At 40.2% G+C, this 19,818-nt stretch overlaps 1 protein-coding gene across 3 annotated transcripts in view; it reads left to right on the plus strand.

The window, feature by feature from the left end:
• LOC126195000 (oxidative stress-induced growth inhibitor 1-like) overlaps positions 1 to 18,865 on the plus strand; it is a 117,678-nt gene extending 98,813 nt beyond the window's left edge. For 2 of the 3 annotated variants that reach the window (XM_049933418.1, XM_049933420.1), the window contains exons 2-6: positions 8,788 to 8,866; positions 9,027 to 9,184; positions 9,549 to 9,920; positions 14,984 to 15,352; positions 18,054 to 18,865. In XM_049933418.1, coding sequence (XP_049789375.1) covers positions 8,800 to 8,866; positions 9,027 to 9,184; positions 9,549 to 9,920; positions 14,984 to 15,352; positions 18,054 to 18,473 — 1,386 coding nt within the window. In that variant the 5' untranslated portion in view covers positions 8,788 to 8,799 and the 3' untranslated portion in view covers positions 18,474 to 18,865. Of the gene's footprint in view, positions 1 to 8,357; positions 8,687 to 8,787; positions 8,867 to 9,026; positions 9,185 to 9,548; positions 9,921 to 14,983; positions 15,353 to 18,053 lie in introns of those variants that run through there. The other variant, XM_049933419.1, reaches the window with a different exon arrangement.
• The last annotated feature ends 953 nt before the right edge of the window (positions 18,866 to 19,818 follow it).

Here is a 19,818-nt window from a genome sequence, read left to right on the forward strand (position 1 = left end):
GCTGCATCAAACCAGTCTCAGGACTGAAGACCACAACAACAACAACAACAACAACAACATTGGATAGTAAAATAGCTAAAGGTGGCCGACGTTGGGAGGATTTAAAATACAGATTGGCAACAGACAAAGAAGCTTCCTGAAAAAGAGAAATTTGTTGACATACATATTATAAAAAAGTTTGTGTGTGTTGTGGGGGGGGGGGGGGGGGGGGGCGTGTGATTTCCCCATCTCTTTCTTCCTAAACCACTGGACTGAACTTTGAGCACAAGCTTCTGAAAAGTGGTGCTACAGGAGAAAACTGGAGATTACATGCTTAGGACGCATAACTAATGAGGTGCTGAATCAGCCGAATATGAGAAACACAGAGCAGTCAAAAGGCGCTAACGTTATTGGATTCGTACACGTTATGAAAAAAATACCAACTATGATTTTTAACACGGTAAAATACATCATGGGATGGTTTGGTGGTGACCCAAAAAGGAACTGTTCGTTTTATGTCTTTCTTCCCTTCGTTCCTTTTCGAGGTCTTATCTTGTACCTTTCACAGTATCGGCCTGTTAATCTGAATTTGGCAGTATTAGTGGTAAAGGGTAGCCTGATCCTCTTCCTGTTTGTGCGTCCGTGTCGTCGTCAACCCCACTCCCCACACCCATCCCAGGACGGAACTGTGTACCTTGTCTCTCTGCGTCTGGTTTTATCTCACGTGGAACCGTGTGAACGTTTTGGAAATGGTTGTGAATCGTGTAACCAGGATGCGATGTGGGTACTAGCCCAATATTCACCTCGTCAGGTGTGTTCCTCCGTTCACTTTGATATGACCAAGTACCTAATACGTCTCCACTCAGCGATAGGCTGAATGGGTGAAGGGATGTCTGTAAAAATCTTGTATATTCTAACCAGATTATACCTCGGCGGAAAGCGAGCGTGGCAAGGGCAGCGTGGTCTTTCAACGAACCTTCGGGTAGAGGACAGATTTACTTACTTCCTGTTGTAGGAAATTGTTGAGAAGTGCATTACAAGGCAGGGTCTTGCTGGAGATTGTATGCCCTTATAGTGCTCTGACCTTTGAACGAACTTTGCCTGCCAGTTATAAGGGGATCTACATTTTCATGTGGACTCGGAACAACAGTGCAGTTTCGCATTAATAAACGTTATCGAAGGTGAAAGGAGTAATACGTCACAGATGAAAAATCTTCGGACTGGCCAGTGATCGAACACGAGATCTTCGGCTCCGCAGTCTGGAGCTACACCACTGACCCTCCGAGTCACCCTTCCCTCTTAGAAGTGGTGGTGGGAGTCATAGCCATGCCAAGTCTACGGTTGCAGTGATGCGGTAGATGAATCCAGCTTAGAAGAGCTGAATTCGGTTTTACTTCTTCTTTTTAATTGGATATATCGTTCCACCGATAGGGGGCCCTTAGCTAGCGAGCACCAATTTCCGCCGCTCACCGTTTTGTTTAAAAAGCCATCCCGGTTTTGGGTTCCAGTGGTTCAGGTAGAATGTAAAGCTGCCATTAACCCGAAGGCTGGCCGTTTAGTGGACACCTAATCACGGTGCAGTTCGATACTTTCCACGTTAACACTGCCAGAGATTAAAAAAGTGACAACTGAGGAAAAGTTCCAGGACTGGGCGGGTATCGAACCCCAGAGTCTGTCGCTTAACCACTGAAGCACCAAGCAACGGAAAACCAGTATCATTGCGGCGGACGACGAAATTTGAACCTTTTATCCCTCCTCCCCTCTCCGACACATACCTCATTCCATACAATTCACACGCGTAAAACTAATGACAGATGTTTTCAGATACTTCGTTCAACACTCAGAAGTTATCAATTAAGTGAGGCGCGTAGTTCAGAACCACACCCACTACAATGACTTCAGAGACCGATCACGTCTTTTGCACGAGGCTATCAGCTCTGGCGTTAATCTGTCCGACTAGCGTCATCTCGCTGACGAAGACTAATGTCATGGGCGTTTAGATTACGCTACGTCGAATTTTATCGCAGCTCCGCTGCTTATTAAATACTACTGTCCGCACACGTGAAGGGGAAAAAAGGAAAACAGTGGTTGTGAGCAGAGAGAATAAAGAGGTCGTTACACCCACAGCTAAGATGTAGTCTTAGGCCTACCAACTAGAAAAATGGGACCCGCGTTCAATTCTTCACTCAGAGCTTTCGTAATAAGTTCTTAGAGAAATATTAAGTTGTGCACTTAACGAAGCGTAAAAACATAGTGGGCTTTGGCTAGTAACAATGGAACGTTCGTGTAATTCCCTTTTTAGTGAAACAAATTACAGGCTCCTATTTCCTGGTAGGATACTGTCAGAATTCAATTTCTGTCTACGAAAGATAACTCTTACGAAACACTTGTGTGGCCCATACGCACAGAGGTTGCACAAAAATTTGGAAACACCGCGAGAAATGCATGTTTGAACATAAATAAAGAAGGTAGATAAGACTGCAGGTTGCGCAGTTTCATTTGATCACGGGCAGCATCTGTACTATGTCCATTTACGTTGCTTGTGTTAGTGACCTCGACCACTGGCAAATTGTTTGTGCTCATGTGGTGGGTCCATCAGTAACCGACGTAACTGAAGTGTTTGGTGTTTCAAGATGCACCGTATCGAAGATTTATATCACACACAGGGAAAGGAGAAAAGCATAATTTGAGTGGCTGTGGCAGTCATTGAAGAGGACTGTGCCGAAAAACAGGACAACGGTGCAAAAGTGGCTGCAGAACTGAATGTCTCACTCGCGAACCCCGTCAGCACCAAAACAACACGGAGGGAGCTCCAGACGCAGGGAATTGCAATGATACAAATGCTCGTACCAGGTCAATGCGAGGTTGTCCCATAAAACCTGGGCTGTAGAGAAACGGAAAAATTATTTGGTCTGATGACTCTTGTTGCCCACTGTTTCAAACTACTTATCTCAGTGGTCGTCAAATTGCGCCCGCTCTTCTCAGGAAGATGAAATTAAGTCTGTTGTAATGCTTCTCAGTGACTAGAAGAAAAATGAAATTCAAAACGTTTATTTTTTATTCATGTTCATGTCTCGTATTGCATAATGCATTTAAATGTAAGTAGAATTATTGCTATTAATCAATCATTCATAGGCCGGTATTACACTATCAAATTTCTTTGTCAAAGATTTGATCAAAGATGTTATCAAATATTCCGTCAAATATATTTGACAAAGATCTTTGACGTAGCGCTAGAAGGGGTATTACACTGTCATCAAATTTTTCGTCAAAGTTCAAGATGGCTGACAACAACTTGTTATTAACCACAGCAGTTGCACGTACCGCAATTGCATTGTGTGCACATGCAGAAAAGAAGTGGGGGGAGAAAAAGGAACCATAAATACGAGGTTGACAGTCTTAAATTCCTGGGATTACAACTTGATAATAAATTCAATTGGGAGGAGCACACCACAGAACTGCAGAAACGCCTTAACAAATCTGTATTTGCAATTCGAGTGTTAGCAGACATAGGCAACATAAAAATGAAAAAGCTTGCATACTTTGCCTACTTTCATTCCATAATGTCATGGGATAATATTTTGGGTATGAGGCGTAGAAGAGCTTAGTTTCCAGTAGTTAAGTCAGCCTCCGGTCAAATTTAAAAGCTCTGCAACATACGTAGGTAACTCCCGATGTAACGTGGAAATGAGATGAAGATAGATTGTTTTTTTTATATTTATAAGGTCTCGTGAACTTCATAACTGCCGAGGGACTATAAATTATAGTACTGATATAACAGGAAAACTAGACTCAATTCATAATTCGATACGCCCAGGCCACCGTCTTGCCTGCCACGGGCTTTCCTATACGAAGAGTCAATAGGATATTAATGTGCAACGGACGGTTGCGTTGATTGATAAGATGCTGCGTTGATATCCCACATTTATCTGTGGACTATGTTTCTCATTATGGTGGTCAAGGACTCCATACGAGAAATTGTAGCACTGCAGCCAAAATTTCAGCAGGAGAAATTGTTTTCATTATTACGATGTGAACAAGCTGCCTCCTATTAGTCAGGCCTTGGCAGCAAAGGTCGATAAAATTACAGCACATGATAGCCAATGTCGGGCAAGGGAAAGGATGGAGAGGATGCAGAAGCCGCTACAGATATTTACGTAATTTTGTGTCATACCAACATTCAAAAAATATCGACCGAGGCAGTCGGTTCCGTGTGGAAGCTATAGACGTGAGACCGGGAAAAACAGAGGGCAAGCGATACAACTATACTTTTACCCTGTAACTGATAGCCTGCTAATTTTCATGGCATATAATCAAGGCAACAGAGCTACGAATATTATTATAGGAGACTGGTACAGAATTAAGTTGGCATTGTGCGTTTCGCTTGAGCGTCATCTGTCAGTGCCCACAGTCTGAAGGACGTTGATTGGGGTTGACTTTGACGTGGGGACGTAGGTAAGAGCATGATGAACCTCTTTAAAATTAATTGGCTGATTTGTGAATGAATGAATCTAGATCTTCAGATTGTTTAATTAGTATTCTTCAAATGAGTCGTTGAGCCAACAAAGAGGCTGACCTGGCAAGCTGGTTTGAACAACTTCTTGATAAAAGGATTTATTCGATGTTTAGAAACATGTCTGAACGATGATTTATTCTCACGACGCCTACCTTATTGTCGTGTTGCATAAACCTTAAAAGTACATAATACTGTTTTCTAGTTATCTACACTCAGCAGACCTTTAGTTTCTTACTGATAATTCCTGTATATTTAGCAATGTATTCCATGATGCCAAAGCGTCCCATTATCTAATGACAAATGATTCACACTATATTTTCTGATGCACATTATGAAAGTATGTTGTAAAAAATCTTTGGTTGCTGTCATAGTTTTCTTCACGTTATTCACGTCTTACCTCAGGAAAGAATAGATGTTTAGTAGGTTTTCCGTGTAAGCGGCTACCTAGCCTACACATGGTTTTCCAGCAGGAGTGGTCAGTATTCAGGGATATGACAAGAACGATCATTCGAACGAAACAAGTCTGGTAAACATGGACTCTAAAATACGTACCTCAATAGCTAGGAGCGTTTGTTCATCTTCGCTATTGTGAAACTTCTCTTTTACTGAACGAGACCTCATAGCTCTTCAGGTATTCGTTTTATAGTCCATGATTACTGAAAATTTTTGCTTGGATTGGTCCATAGTATCTCCTTCCAAAATACGGAAAGCAAAGAACTTGCAGTAAAAGAGATTTGTTTCATCGTACAGAATATGTAGTGCTCGTAGCTCTTAGGGTCCGAATTTTAGAGCCCGTGGTTTCTCTCGACTTTTTTTTACTTCGAATCGTAGTTTTTCCACATCCTGAATATTGACTTGAGCATTGTCGTGTAGTTTGCAAGTTACACAAGGAAATTTCTTGACCCCTAATTCGTAAAACGCAGATTCATGAAATGGGTCTGCGGCATTTAAACACAAAGGAGAGTTGAAGCTGACTTAAAATTTTTAGTGACACATCGTTTCTTTCCAGTCTGTTGTAGCATGGTCGTAATCACCAGTCCTTCGTGATCTATTGCAGAAAATGTTTTGCAGTGTGTATTGAGAACAGGTTCGTCATTTTTGTTAACATTCTTGATTTTTTTATGAGATGGCGGGTGAGTCTGTCAGCACTTGGTTCCATAATTCAGATACTAGGAGCAATAGGTAATTAGGGCATAGATGTAAAGTACAAAGCAGTTCTTCCATGCAGCACACCATGCCTAAAGAAATCGCAGACGATAATTATCTTAAAGCACGACTTAAAGCATCTGTTAGATAACAGGATTTGAACGATGTTCTTAGGAAGCCCTGACTTGGGTCTGTAGAAATTGTACATCGTGAAAGATTTTATTCTCTATTTTAATAAAGTCTTTCTGTGCCGGAAATAAATGTGATTAGTTTTGCACACAAAACGAAGAACCGCTTATCAGTTTTCAGATCCTATTTTCAGTTTGTTACGTCGGTTGCCATTCTACAGTACATAAATGCGATGATAAAATTGTCTGCCAATGCTATCATGTTTCGCCATCAACTAGATAACCACCGCAAATTGCTAGTTACGGAAAATCTGTTTAATTATTGGCAGCTTTTACGTGATTGTCTCTAGTCTTTAATAACTTTGGATAAAATCCACATGCTACGGTCGCAGGTTCGAATCCTGCCTCGGGCATGGATGTGTGTGATGTCCTTAGGTTAGTTAGGTTTAAGTAGTTCTAAGTTCTAGGGGACTGATAACCACAGCAGTTGAGTCCCATAGTGCTCAGAGCCATTTGAACCATAAAATCCACAGAAAATTGTCTGTTTATTAATTTGTGATCTTAATTAGAATATCGGAGTATAGGTTAACGAAGGAATGCATTTCTAGTGGTAAACCAACCAACCCGCAGCGGTGCCAAAGCCATGTAGTCGGCCCGCAATCTTAATCAGATCTACCGGAAGCTCGTCAGAGACAAATGGAAATTAGTTAAGTTTACACACACACACACACACACACACACACACACACACACACACACAACCTACCTGTTGTGGCGAAGAAATGCGTTGGTAGTTGATCAAATCTATCCCTGGCTGAAGCAACTCTCCATTAAGGCGGAAATAATATGAGCGCTTCGTGCTGGAATGTTTGCATGTAACTCTACCATCTGAAGTGCCACTGTGGAATACTATAATCTTACGCTATGACTGAATCAAAGACCTTAGCGAGTATATATCCGCCTAAGTGAGGAAGCATTTCTTCTGTCGGGCACATTGGTATTTAACGATGTGGGAGTATTGTATCGTAGTTCTGTGTATTGTAGGTGACTGTTAGAGTGCGTGTACAGTATATGTAGTGTTGTTTCCCTAATGACGAATTCGGCGGACGGATCTCTATCAACAATCACATGCCTCTTAGTGAGAGAAGGTGTAAAGGTTTGGAACGGTGCTCATTGAAGTTATGATTCTGAAACACTCTAAAGCTTCTGCGTATGTTAGAGCTGTGTGAACTGTCTTCTCCGTCTACACTAGATTCACGGAAGTGGTTGAAGCATGTCCATGTAGAGCTATATGTTGTGAAATTTATCTAGGGCCTTTTTTTTAATATAAAATTGTAAACTACCAGCTGTGAGAACTGGACTGATCGTGTTAGATTATCCAATGCGCCGATGATGCGCCCCCCCCCCCCCCCCCCAGTATCCCCACGACCCGTTTTTGTGTTGCGACATAACAAGCATAGACCGTTTACTCTCTTCTTCGGACACTCTCCCCGTTCACCACGAGAACTTTATATTCTGCAAATTTCTGTAAATCCACATTCTATCCGTCCGGTATCTGATCTCATTTAACATAATTTTAGCTTTGTTGTTGAGCTTATACACCTATTGCTTGCCCTCTGCCTTGCGATCACCTCCGCTGTTTTCCATATATTCAGTAACCGTGCATGCAGTAGATATGTTTGCTCTCACGAGAAGCACGCTAGACATTGGGAATTTTTAGCGTATCTTTTTATTCTGTCGGTTTCTGTGATGGTACTGCTGCGTAAATCAATCATTTCTCACTGTCAATAATCGACAATCCACACTAGAGTGGTAAAACTAGAGTGAGCAGAACTTACGGAAACTCGCCACAGATCGAAAAGCTTGTATTTCCTGCGCTATGTACAAGGCACTATTGAACGAAATTTTGTGTTCTTGGTGTGACCTAACAGATATCTGCTGTGAAACAGTGTTCAGTTAACAATCTGAATACGCACTTAAGAGACAGTGATCCGACCATCATGTGTCTGAACACAAGATAACGGAATTTCCCCCGCAATGCTACGTTATAACGTTGTTGTTGCAGGACCGAAGTTCGTATCTACGGCGAAGATGTCGCGAATGAGTATAAAAATGCATGTACCCAAGCGCTGCTTTTGTCAACGTTGTGGTATCACTACCCAAAATTTCAACTACACCCGTAGATGAAATTGTCGGCCGTTTTTAGTTAAATCTTATCGTGGAAAGCCAACACATTTGTGAGCCTTGCACAAATGTCGGCAGTATAATTTATTTTTATTTGTAGCCGCCAATTGCCTTGCTGGCCATCAACGACAGTAAAACAGTAGTATATATATGCCGCATGCTATTAAATGTAAATGTACCGGTACGCAACGACATTCTTTTCGCAGTTGTCAATAACGTGCGAACTCATAACATAACGTGTTCCGTTCGCCAACAGCGTAATGGCCATTGTATTGTAGCATTTTTGCTTGACTGATGCAGACAGTGTGTTCCATGTGAAATAGATGCACTAGTCCACGGTTCTTCTGGACACAGTGCTTCTGACTATTTTAGATGTTAGCTGGCCATCGCAATTCGACCTGGCGTAATATCTTTGTCCAACAGCTGACGCTCATACGAACACCGACAGGAGAATGTAGAAAATGCGATCGCGATTAATCTACGGAGGGATTCGAATTGAAGGAACTGTGATTAAAAACGATTTATACATCTCATTTCACTTTAGTGAAGAAAGTGTATGTTGTACTTAACAGCCGAGGATCTTAAAAGTAGTGAGGTGGACAATTGTTTTGAAATTTAAACTAAATGTTTTCATGAACGTAACATAACTAAGAAAATGCAGGACATAGTCTCAAGAAATTATTCGTCAGTGTCACCAGAACGATGCCAATTATCGTTCGACAACCAGACTAAAGTACGCACTTCTCCATTGTTTATTTTAAAAAGAAAATGCAGAATGATACTGTGGCTTGTAGGCACTGGCCAAACATAATTGGAATAATCAATTTGTTTTAGGTCGTGTGAATCATGAAGAACAACCTGGCGCCTGATTTCACGACGGACAACGAGATATACAAAGACGTAGTCATTGTAGGTGAGTAATTAAAGTACACACCAAATTATTTTCATTCTTCTGAAAATTGCTTAAGGGGTTTCCAAAAACGTCGAGCCGTTGTATTGAAAGTGTGGAAATCTCAAAACGCACATAATAAAACGTGTATGAGGTTATACAGGGAGAATATAATGTGTTTCAGGAAATGGCCCATCGGCTATGGCACTTTCGTTTCTACTGTCAGGAAACTTACCATATTACACTGGTGGAGAGCATCCAGATGAAATGTTAACTGCTCGGCTGAGGGTTACGTCACTTGATGTGACACTGTTGGATCAAGATTTGGAATTCCTGTCTCAGGTGAGCCAGAGTTAAATCAATTTTTGTTCAACAATTTATTAGTATGAAAACAGATGAATGTATCTCTAAATTATATATTCATATTAGATGATGCGGCAAATAGATACCTGTTGCAAAAATTTACTTGCCATTTGAAGCCTGATTAGTACTGCATGATATTAACACTCAGAATAGTGGAAGTGTTGGTTTAATGCTGGTTTTCTCCTTTTTATTTTTTTTTCTTTTTTTCCCAGAAACACTTTAAAACACTTGCAGCAATCGAAACTCATAATATTAAAATGCGCAGTAGCATGAAAGTATGTAGAACATGTAGACCTACTTATGTTTCTCTGTTCTGTGACTAATTGAACTACCAAATTTGCAGGGACTAGAGGGACGGTCACAAAACCCTGTTGCAGTGTTGATGGATAGCCTGGCTCGACCAGGAGCTGACGTTGGCTTGGAGATTGATCCTTTGGTACAATACAGACGTGCACCAACAGGACGGCAGTTACCCTCTTACATTGCACTGGGACGTGGGCCTCCAGGTGGTGTATGGCAACGCGTTGATGGACAAGTGCTAGCACTGTCTCCAGCTTCTTGGATGTCATTGCCAGGAGTTCCCCTGGAAGGGAGTGGGCGTCCTCCTGCAGGAAGGGTTGCACAGTATCTTGCTGCATATCCTTCTATAACAGGAATCAGTGACAATTTCCACTCAGGAGTAGATGTAACACGCATCTCTCCTCCTCCTGTTGCTGTAAGTAATAAAATGAATGCTTAGATATTTGTTTATAAATTGTTTTTATTATTGTAACTTTAATGAGTGAGTGAATGGCATGATAATGCTGCCGAAAGCAAATTTTACAGCCTATCATCCCTGCCCTCCCCTGCCACTCTCCCTCCCTAAATCTCCCTGTCCTCGCCCTCCCAGTTGAAAAGTTATTTATAGTTACACTTGTAGTTACCATAATTACTTTGCAAATGTGTTAAAATTTTACAAAATTCTCAGTGACATAGCATAGAAAGAAACATTTTTAGTGTTTATTATAATAAATTTGGTCCACTTACACAGAAGCTCAAAAAGTGTGCCTCGCAATTACTTACTAAATTCACTGTTTTGTGTAGCATTATTTTGTTCATTTTGAATAGAGCATATACATGATGACATGAACTGCAGGTACATCGTTAAACACCTTTCCCCTTATTTCATTCCCATTTCTAACCAATTTTTGTTAAAATTCATTTCTTGACTGAAGTGGACTTACAGTTTCCGTGGCTCTGGCATTGTATACTGATGTTGTCAGTGCTTTGACATTGGCCATAGCCAGTGAGAATAGCTGAATATAATGGTTTCTTTTGTTGGAAGGTAAAAATAGATGACATTTGTTTCTGGCATGGAAAGCAGGAAAAAGCTAGATGTGCTGACAGCCTGACTGACATGTAGTGTAGCGATTGATCTAGATTAGGTGGCAATGTGGCAGATTTGTCTTGGCGAAGCCAATGAATCTCGACACGAAAATATGGTTGCCGTAATAATGGTGTGGAGAGTAGCCAGACGTGGACATACATCATTGCAAAATCTACTTGTATCTCTTATTTCCAGTTTTGTTGAAAATTCTAATGTGGTTAAATTTTAGCTTAATGGGACAAAATACCAGCTAATTTTATATACAAACCATTTGAAATTATGAACAACTATTCTGATTGGCTACCAACAACTCGCTCATGATTTGTCATATTCAGTTCCCATTGTTCATCACATGAGTTGTTACCAATATTCGCAGGCAGTACAATAGCTGTGGAAGATTTAAGTGCTCTCTTACCATTTTCTTTAACCCATTTAGCATGCGTAATCTAAAAACTGATATGCTCTCTAAGGTGAAAGAGGGTTTGCAGTAGGTACATTAATAACCATGTCCTTGACCCTTTCGCATTCACAGTGGTTCTCCTTTGTGCATGATCTGGCTCCTGCACATCTTTTCCAACAACTCATCAGACAAATGGTTTTGGTAGAGTCCCTCCAACATGACCTAGATATTCGCAATCCCATCACGAACTCTTTCTCTCGCCTGGCCTAGTCCTTTCCTTTTCCGTTCCACTCTTCTGTTCACTGCTACCTGAGCCATTGCTGGTTTATTCACTTGTTATCAATCAAATATCAGGAAAGATTAAGCAAGGTTAATGATATATTTATTACATGGAGAAATAAGACTACAGAGGTTAACAGATAGTGTTCAATATATAATGTTTAATGGATAGACTGGTTGCAATATTTGCCATTCTCTGTAGCTCATCTTACACCTTAGCCGAGAACTGCAGTCTAGTAACAGACCTAAGTAGAGTAATGCTCCTACTGTATATCAATGCAGTCATCACGTAGGGTGAATGGCATTAATGTTCAAACAAGTCTAGTCAACAAACAACATATGAGAGCATTGACTGTTAACCTTGTAAGTTAGTGCTCTCATTGATGGTGTATACCCACACTGTGGAAGATGTGTAAAAATTATGAAATGAATAATTTCAGCAATAAAGGTAACAACTCACAAAAAATGTGAGGTGCTGAGTCGTCGTTGCTGTGGTCTTCAGTCCAGAGACTGGTTTGATGCAGCTCTCCATGCTACTCTATCCCGTGCAAGCTTCATCTCCCAGTACCTACTGCAACCTACATCCTTCTGAATCTGCTTAGTGTATTCATCTCTTGGTCTCCATCTACGATTTTTACCCTCGACACTGTCCTCCAGTACTAAATTGGTGATCCCTTGATGCCTCGGAACATGTCCTACCAACCGATCCCTTCTTCTAGTCAACTTGTGCCACAAATTTCTCTCCTCCCCAATTCTATTCGGTACCTCATCATGTGATCTACCCAACTAATCTTCATCATTCTTGTGTAGCACCATATTAAGAAAGCTTCTATTCTCTTCTTGTCTAAACTATTTATCGTCCACGTTTCACTTCCATACATCACTACACTCCATACAAATACTTTCAGAAACGACTTCCTGACACTTAAATCTATACTCGATGGTAACAAATTTCTCTTCTTCAGAAACGCTTTCCTTGCCATTGCCAATCTACATTTTATATCCTCTCTAATTCGACCATCATCAGTTATTTTGCTCCCCAAATAGCAAAACTCCTTCACTACTTTAAGTGTCTCATTTCCTAATCTAATTACCTCGGCATAACCCGACTTAATTCGACAACATTCCATTATCCTCGTTTTGCTTTAGTTGTTGTTCATCTTATATCCTCCTTTCAAGACACTGTCCATTCTGTTCAACTGCTCTTCCAGGTCCTTTGCTGTCTCTGACAGAATTACAATGTTGTCAGCAAGCCTCACAGTTTCTATTTCTTCTTCATGGATTTTAATTCCTACTCAAAATTTTTCTTTCATTTCCTATACTGCTTGCTCAATATACAGACTGAATAACATCAGGGGTAGGATACAACCGTGTCTCACTCCCTTCCCAACCACTGCTTCCCTTTCATACCCCTCGACTCTTATAACTGCCATCTGGTTTCTGTACAAATTGTAAATAGCCTTTGGCTCTGTATTTTACCCCTGCCACCTTCAGAATTTGAAAGAGCGTATTCCAGTCAACATTGTCAAAAGCTTTCTCTAAGTCTACAAATGCTAGAAACATAGGTTTCCCTTTCCTTAATCTATCTTCTAAGATAAGTTGTAGCATCAGTATTGCCTCACGCGTTCCAACATTTCTACGGAATCCAAACTGATCTTCCGCAAGGTCGGCTTCTACTAGTTTTTCCATTTGTCTGTAAAGAATTCACATTAGTATTTTCCAGTCATGATTTATTAAACTGATAGTTTGGTAATTTTCACATCTGTCAACACCAGCTTTCTTTGGGATTGGAATTATTATATTTTTCTTTAAGTGTGAGGGTATTTCACCTGTCTCATACTTCTTGCTCACCAGATGGTAGTTTTTTTGTCAGGGCTGGCTCTCCCAAGGCTGTCAGTAGTTCTAATGGGATGTTGTCTATTCCTGGGGCCTTGTTTCGACTCAGGTCTTTCAGTGCTCTGTCAAACTCTTCACGCAGTATCGTATCTCCCATTTTGCCGTCATCTACATCCTCTTCGATTTCCATAATATTGTCCTCAAGTACATCGCCCTTGTATAGACCCTCTATACCCTTCCACCCTTCTGCTTTCCCTTCTTTGCTTAGAATTGTTTTTCCTTCTGAGCTCTTGATATTCATACAAGTGGTTCTCTTTTTCTCAAAAGATCTCTTTAATTTTCCTGTAGGCAGTATTCCTTTCGCCCATTGCATATTCACCCACTAAGTTTCCTTCTCTTCCTTTCCCTACTGTCGAATTCCAGTCACCCGTGACTGCTAAATTTTCGTCTCGCTTCACTATCTGAATAATTTCTTTTATCTCATACATTTCATCAATCTCTTCGTCATCTGCAAAGCTAGTTGTCATATGAACTTGGACTACTGTTGCAAGTGTGGGCTTCGTATCTATCTTGGCCACAATAATGAGTTCACTATGCTGATTGTAGTAGATTACCCGCATTCCTATTTTTTTTTTTTAATTTATTATTAAACATATTCCTGCGTTACCCCTATTTGATTTTGTTTTTATAATCCTGTATTCACCTGACCAGAAGTCTTGTTCCTCTTGCCACCGAACTTCACTAATTCCCACTATATCTAACTTTAACCTCTCCATTTGCCTTTTTAAACTTTCTAACCTACCTGCCTGATTAAGGGATCTTACATTCCACGCTCCGATCCATAGAACGCCAGTTTTCTTTCTCCTGATAACGACGTCCTGAGTCATTGATAGTCGTGTAAATAAGACTGAGAATAATCCTTGGATTCAGAAATGGTTGCTGTATGTTTAATTTGATTCATTATTTTAAGTGTGTTCCCAGACTTTGACGTATTACTTTCAGTTCTAAGAATGTAATATCACCAGTTTCAGTAGTTGTAAACAAAACTAGGGCTGGGAATAGAGTAATGAAGAAATGAGTGAATACTAAAATTTAAAAATAAGGTAAACAAAGCAAGTATCTCATTGATAGGCAGCCCATTTCGTGTTCCATATCTTAGACATTTGGAGTGTTTATTGTTGTTATCGTGAGTTGAATATTTCCTCCTCAAATCACATTGAGGTCAATGTACCATTATTTTGTGTCCTTATCTGGACTTGATCCTTCATAGAGTGTGATGGACCTGGAGAAATATTGAGAGATAATGGATTAAAAGGAGTTTTCAATATGGTATTGCAAACTCAAAAAGGAACTGTCACCTTTCAATTTAACCTAGACCGCGAGCAGTGTTACAGATCACACACACAACTAGGGCTTTAATTTCACTTTGTTGGCTTCGCCAACTCAAAACAAAATTCAATTTTCAACCTAACCTGTACTTTGAGCTTAACTACAGATCAGTTTTTCATGACAACCTACATTCCAAGAAATAATAAATATGCAAAAAAGTGTTGTCCTTATTCTGTTCCTTCCATTTGCACACACATCTTGCTATGTACCACAACACCATTGTGGCATTGTGTATGGGTAGGTTCAGTTGACCCAAGATGACACCGTTGCTCAGATCACTTGTTAAACTGTAAGCCCATGTAGTTGATGACATTTAGCTATTAATTTGTCTGTCAATGTGTGTAAGCAGTCTTCACAAATGCATGTGTGATTTGGAATGTTTGTGGCTGCTCTTTACGTCAGTTATGATTTAAGTTGTAAAATATGTAATAAAAGAATAACAAGAAGTAGACACTTAATTTAAAATTGTTAAATATATGTAAGCAAGTGTTTTTCTTGATATTTTCAGGAAAGTTCTGACAAGCTGTGGAGGGTGGAAGCAACTGATGGTCGTGCAGTATTTAATTACAAATGCAGGACAGTGGTCCTGGCAACTGGAGCACATGATGTACCTAATCAATTGGGAGTGCCTGGTGAAGACAGCTTGCAATGGGTTTTCCATGATGCCGCCTCCTTGGAGCGAGCTCTTGACTGTCCTGGTATGATAGGCACTGGCGTAAACCCTGTGCTTATCGTAGGTGCAGGGTTGAGTGCTGCTGATGCTGTCATAGCTGCCCGCTTCCGTTCTCTTCCAGTCCTACACGTGTTTCGGAGGCGTCTTGATGCACCGCTGTTTGATCATGTGCTGCCTGAGAATGTTTATCCTGAGTACCATAAGGTAAGTCTTGGTGTATATTGGTTTTAATTTTCTGCTGTTCTGAACTAAATGTAGTGATGTGACAAATAACACAGGGGAAGAGAGGTTGGTGTTGATCAATACAACTTGAAACTGAATCTGATATCTCACACAAGGGAAAGAAAAGTTAATGAAATGAACTCTCATAAAAATAGAAGATCTTCTTACTAAAAATAAATAGGGCCTGATGTAACAGTGCTAATGAAATAAAGGAAATGATTCTAAAACCGGATGTGTGAATGGGAAACGTAGGAATTGGTGTGGGGGAGAAAGGATCAAATGGCTCATAAAGAGTTCAATGCAAGGATTCATTTATTACCTAGGTTTCTGAAAAAATATATCCACCATGTAGTACATGCAAGAAACTGTTTGGATCATTTTTAGGTGGAGACTGACGTTTTGTATTTCTGTATTCCCAAAAAAAGTTGTGAAAGCTAGAGAGATTCTTAAGCAGATTGATGTGTGACACGCAGCCTGTGAGTATAGTGGGGATATTACAGTTTTACCTTTCTAACCCCTGTAACTTAAATCAAAAACAAAAGTCATACAAACTCAGTATAACAAACTGGTGTGTTATTGTGTACTTCCACACCCAACACAGCACCACATGTCAGCAGGAGGTATAAGACTTCCTGTTACCAATTGCCGTCCTGACTAGATACTTACCTTGGCCACATAATGGTTTGGCCAGGGTTACCTTGACAGTTATATTAACTTTCATTCACTCAGTAAATGCCAAGTGAAAATAGTGTGTTCTTCAAACCGGTCTCCACAAAAAAAATTCTCTCTCTCTGCCTGTGCCACATGCACGTTTCTAGTTTTATAATAATCATACGTTTCATTTACTAATTGCATAATTGTTTATAAAAATGAGTGTTTTTAGTCTTTTAAGTATTCATTGTTACACTCTTCCTAATTTGAATGGAAATGCATATATTTTTGTACAAACTAGTGGTCTGCTTTAACATTAGCTTGCCTGGTGATCAAGTGATGAAGTGCTTGCATGGAAACAGAGAGGTTGCAGGATTAAATCCCAGTCAGATGATGGATTTTTCAGTCTGCATTTTATTCTGTGTGAATAGTTACTAGAACATCATGTGGTTCAGATTAGACATTAAACTTTAGGTCCCCTCTTCCTACTTAGATAATAGGGGTAGATTATGGCTATGCAAGTTAAAATACTTGCATCAGGGCATTATTATTATTATTATTATTATTATTATTATTATACTGTTCACCTACAATATTCAAATATTATACAAGGAGTTTTGTCTATGTACATCAGTTTTCTAAACGTCACTCCTTTTTCTATAAATCACGTATCATATTTCAGGACTTCAAACAATTATTTATACATGGCATACACCTGACTAAATTAATAAATTCTCATTACTGTCTTCATTCATTGACTACATAGCAGTTAATATCCTAGAATAAAATACAGTATTATTCTTTATTTCACAAAACAAGTAAGGAAGAACAATGTTTAAAGTGAAACTTCCTGGCAGATTAAAACTGTGTGCCCGACCGAGACTCGAACTCGGGACCTTTGCCTTTCGCGGGCAAGTGCTCTATCATTTGAGCTACCGAAGCACGACTCACGCCTGGTACTCACAGCTATACTTCTGCCAGTACCTAGTCTCCTACCTTCCAAACTTTACAGAAGCTCTCCTGCGAACCTTGCAGAACTAGCACTCCTGAAAGAAAGGGTATTGCGGAGACATGGCTTAGCTACAGCCTGGGGGATGTTTCCAGAATGAGATTTTCACTCTGCAGCGGGGTGTGCGCTGATATGAAACTTCCTGGCAGATTAAAACTGTGTGCCCGACCGAGACTCGACTCGGGACCTTTGCCTTTCGCGGGCAAGTGCTCTACCATCTGAGCTACCGAAGCACGACTCACGCCCGGTCCTCACAGCTTTACTTCTGCCAGTTTTAATCTGCCAGGAAGTTTCATATCAGCGCACACTCTGCTGCAGAGTGAAAATCTCATTCTGGAAACATCCCCCAGGCTGTGGCTAGGCCATGTCTCCGCAGTATCCTTTCTTTCAGGAGTGCTAGTTCTACAAGGTTCGCAGGAGAGCTTCTGTAAAGTTTAGAAGGTAGGAGACGAGATACTGGCAGAAGTAAAGCTGTGAGGACCGGGCGTGAGTCGTGCTTCGGTAGCTCAGATGGTAGAGCACTTGCCCGCAAAAGGCAAAGGTCCCGAGTTCGAGTCTCGGTCTGGCACACAGTTTTAATCTGCCAGGAAGTTTCATATCAGCGCACACTCCGCTGCAGAGTGAAAATCTCATTCTGGAAATGTTTAAAGTACTTACGCATTCATATTAAACAGTTCGAAGTTCATAAGTTCTCTCTCTTTCTCTCTCTCTCTCTCTCTCTCTCTCTCTCTCTCTCTCTCTCTCTCTCTCTCTCGCTGCTGCTGCTGCTGCTGCTGCTGCTGCTGCTGCTGCCGATTTCATTTCACAGAATTTCTGCTTTACAGCCCATACATTTCATTTCAGTTGCTCTCTTACTTAAAACATACTTCTTGACACTTTATGAAGTTGAAGTTGTACCCAACATAAAGTAATTGGTGCAGTCATACAGGTGATTTGATAACGTGTTTTCTTCAGTGTTGCTTTTCCTTTGAGATGAATGTGTGTTCAGTAAAGGCAAAGATAAAGTGAAATATTTACTTTCAGGTACGTCAAATGATGGCTGATGGAGGTCACTGTTACCCAAGGTACCAGGCTCTGGCAGATGCTGCTGTATTGGAGTTCTCTGAGGAAGGGACAGGTTCACAGGCTGTTCGATCAGTGCTTATTCGTGGAGCGGACGGGAAAAGAGAGCGAGTCCAAGTGTGTGCTGCTGCTATCCTGACTGGTGCTAGGCCTGATCTCTCATTTATTCCTGAAGAGCTTGTGGCACAACTTACATGTAATTCAACAAAGCCAGTGGATCCACGTCGTAATCCAATTGCTGTGGATCCTTACACTCACAAAGTGCTCCATGCTCCTTCAGGTCTTTACGCTTTAGGACCTCTTGTCGGTGACACCTTCGTGCGATTTGCTGCTGCTGGAGCCCATGCTGTTGCTGCATCTCTGCTTGGTGACCTTACGTAACCAACATAAGGGATGAAACTTGGTTGACTTTCTTATTGTGCTATGAAAACACCAACGGGTAACTTGCCAGCTACTACAGTGGCATCTGTGGATCGCTGTATATAAATTCAACATGTCTGTGATATTATTTTATTAATTTCCTGTTGTGTATAAACTGATCCTTGATGTGACAATGGTATTCTGATCAGATACTGAATGATTTTGTAAATATGTGTGTAGGATATAGTTTTTCATATTGTCAGTCCTATGTTTACTGACTCTAATATTGAGTCCAAAATCAGTATATTAATGCAGCAAGCTGTATTGGTGGGTGCTATTTTTATGTTCCATGATGCATTGATGTCTATTTATTTATTTTCATATCATTTTTAAAATATATAAGCAGAATTTTATTTATTTGTGTTGTTTTATCATTATTTCACCCAAAAAATTTAAAAGCATGAAGATTTTATTTTTTAACACTGGCGGTATTTACAGGAAAATAAATTACATACGTAAAGCAGTATTTCACTGGGGAAATAGTAGTAGAAGGCAATGGGATTGTTCATTAGACCATTGTTGTTGTCATTAGAGATTTTGCAGAAAGAATTAAACATTTCAGGGGGGAAAAAGATCTTTGCTGGTAATGACATTACTTTTATACCACACTCTAGCACTACATTAAATATTAAACTTGTTTCACATCCTCAAAGTTCGGTCAGACTCTGACTGATTAAATTTGGTTTTGCACTAACACCCAAACCTCCAGGTGTCAGACACTCAGTTTGGTACCAGACATTGTATGTAGATAGACTATCAACCAAAACACTGATTTAGTTCGTGTTATGTGCTGTCATCCAGTAGGAAATGCGTAAATAGTAATTAAAAGTAGCACCACAACTGCAGAACATCGGAAAAGCATATTAGTGAGAGATGATCTTGTAGCTCTCGTGTGAGAGAGTTTGTAGTGTCAGGTTATCGTGTCAAAGGTTCTGCATTGAAATTTCACAGATGACAATTTGTTTCAACTGTTTATATATGAAACAGTTGTAGGGGAGAACATTTTCCTGACATGTGAAAGGACTTTTCGGAGTTTGTAGACAATGTTCTTTTGGTAGTCTGCTTTCACTTCTTTTGTTGAAAGTAGCAAACCTAGAGAGTACATTTGTATAGAGGGGTGTGGTCTTCTGTCGGACGTGCGACTGAACAGACATTTGTGATAAACCAGCTATTGCATTTGTAGTTTCATATAATAAACATAAACTATCGGAACACTAGAACAAAGAAACAATTGCGTCACACTTGTGGAAGTATTAATAGCCCCATATAACACTTTTGCGCATAATACAGTAAAAGAATTGTCATT

Source organism: Schistocerca nitens, chromosome 7, assembly GCF_023898315.1.
Source record: "Schistocerca nitens isolate TAMUIC-IGC-003100 chromosome 7, iqSchNite1.1, whole genome shotgun sequence".
In the NCBI taxonomy this organism is placed as follows: domain Eukaryota; kingdom Metazoa; phylum Arthropoda; class Insecta; order Orthoptera; family Acrididae; genus Schistocerca; species Schistocerca nitens.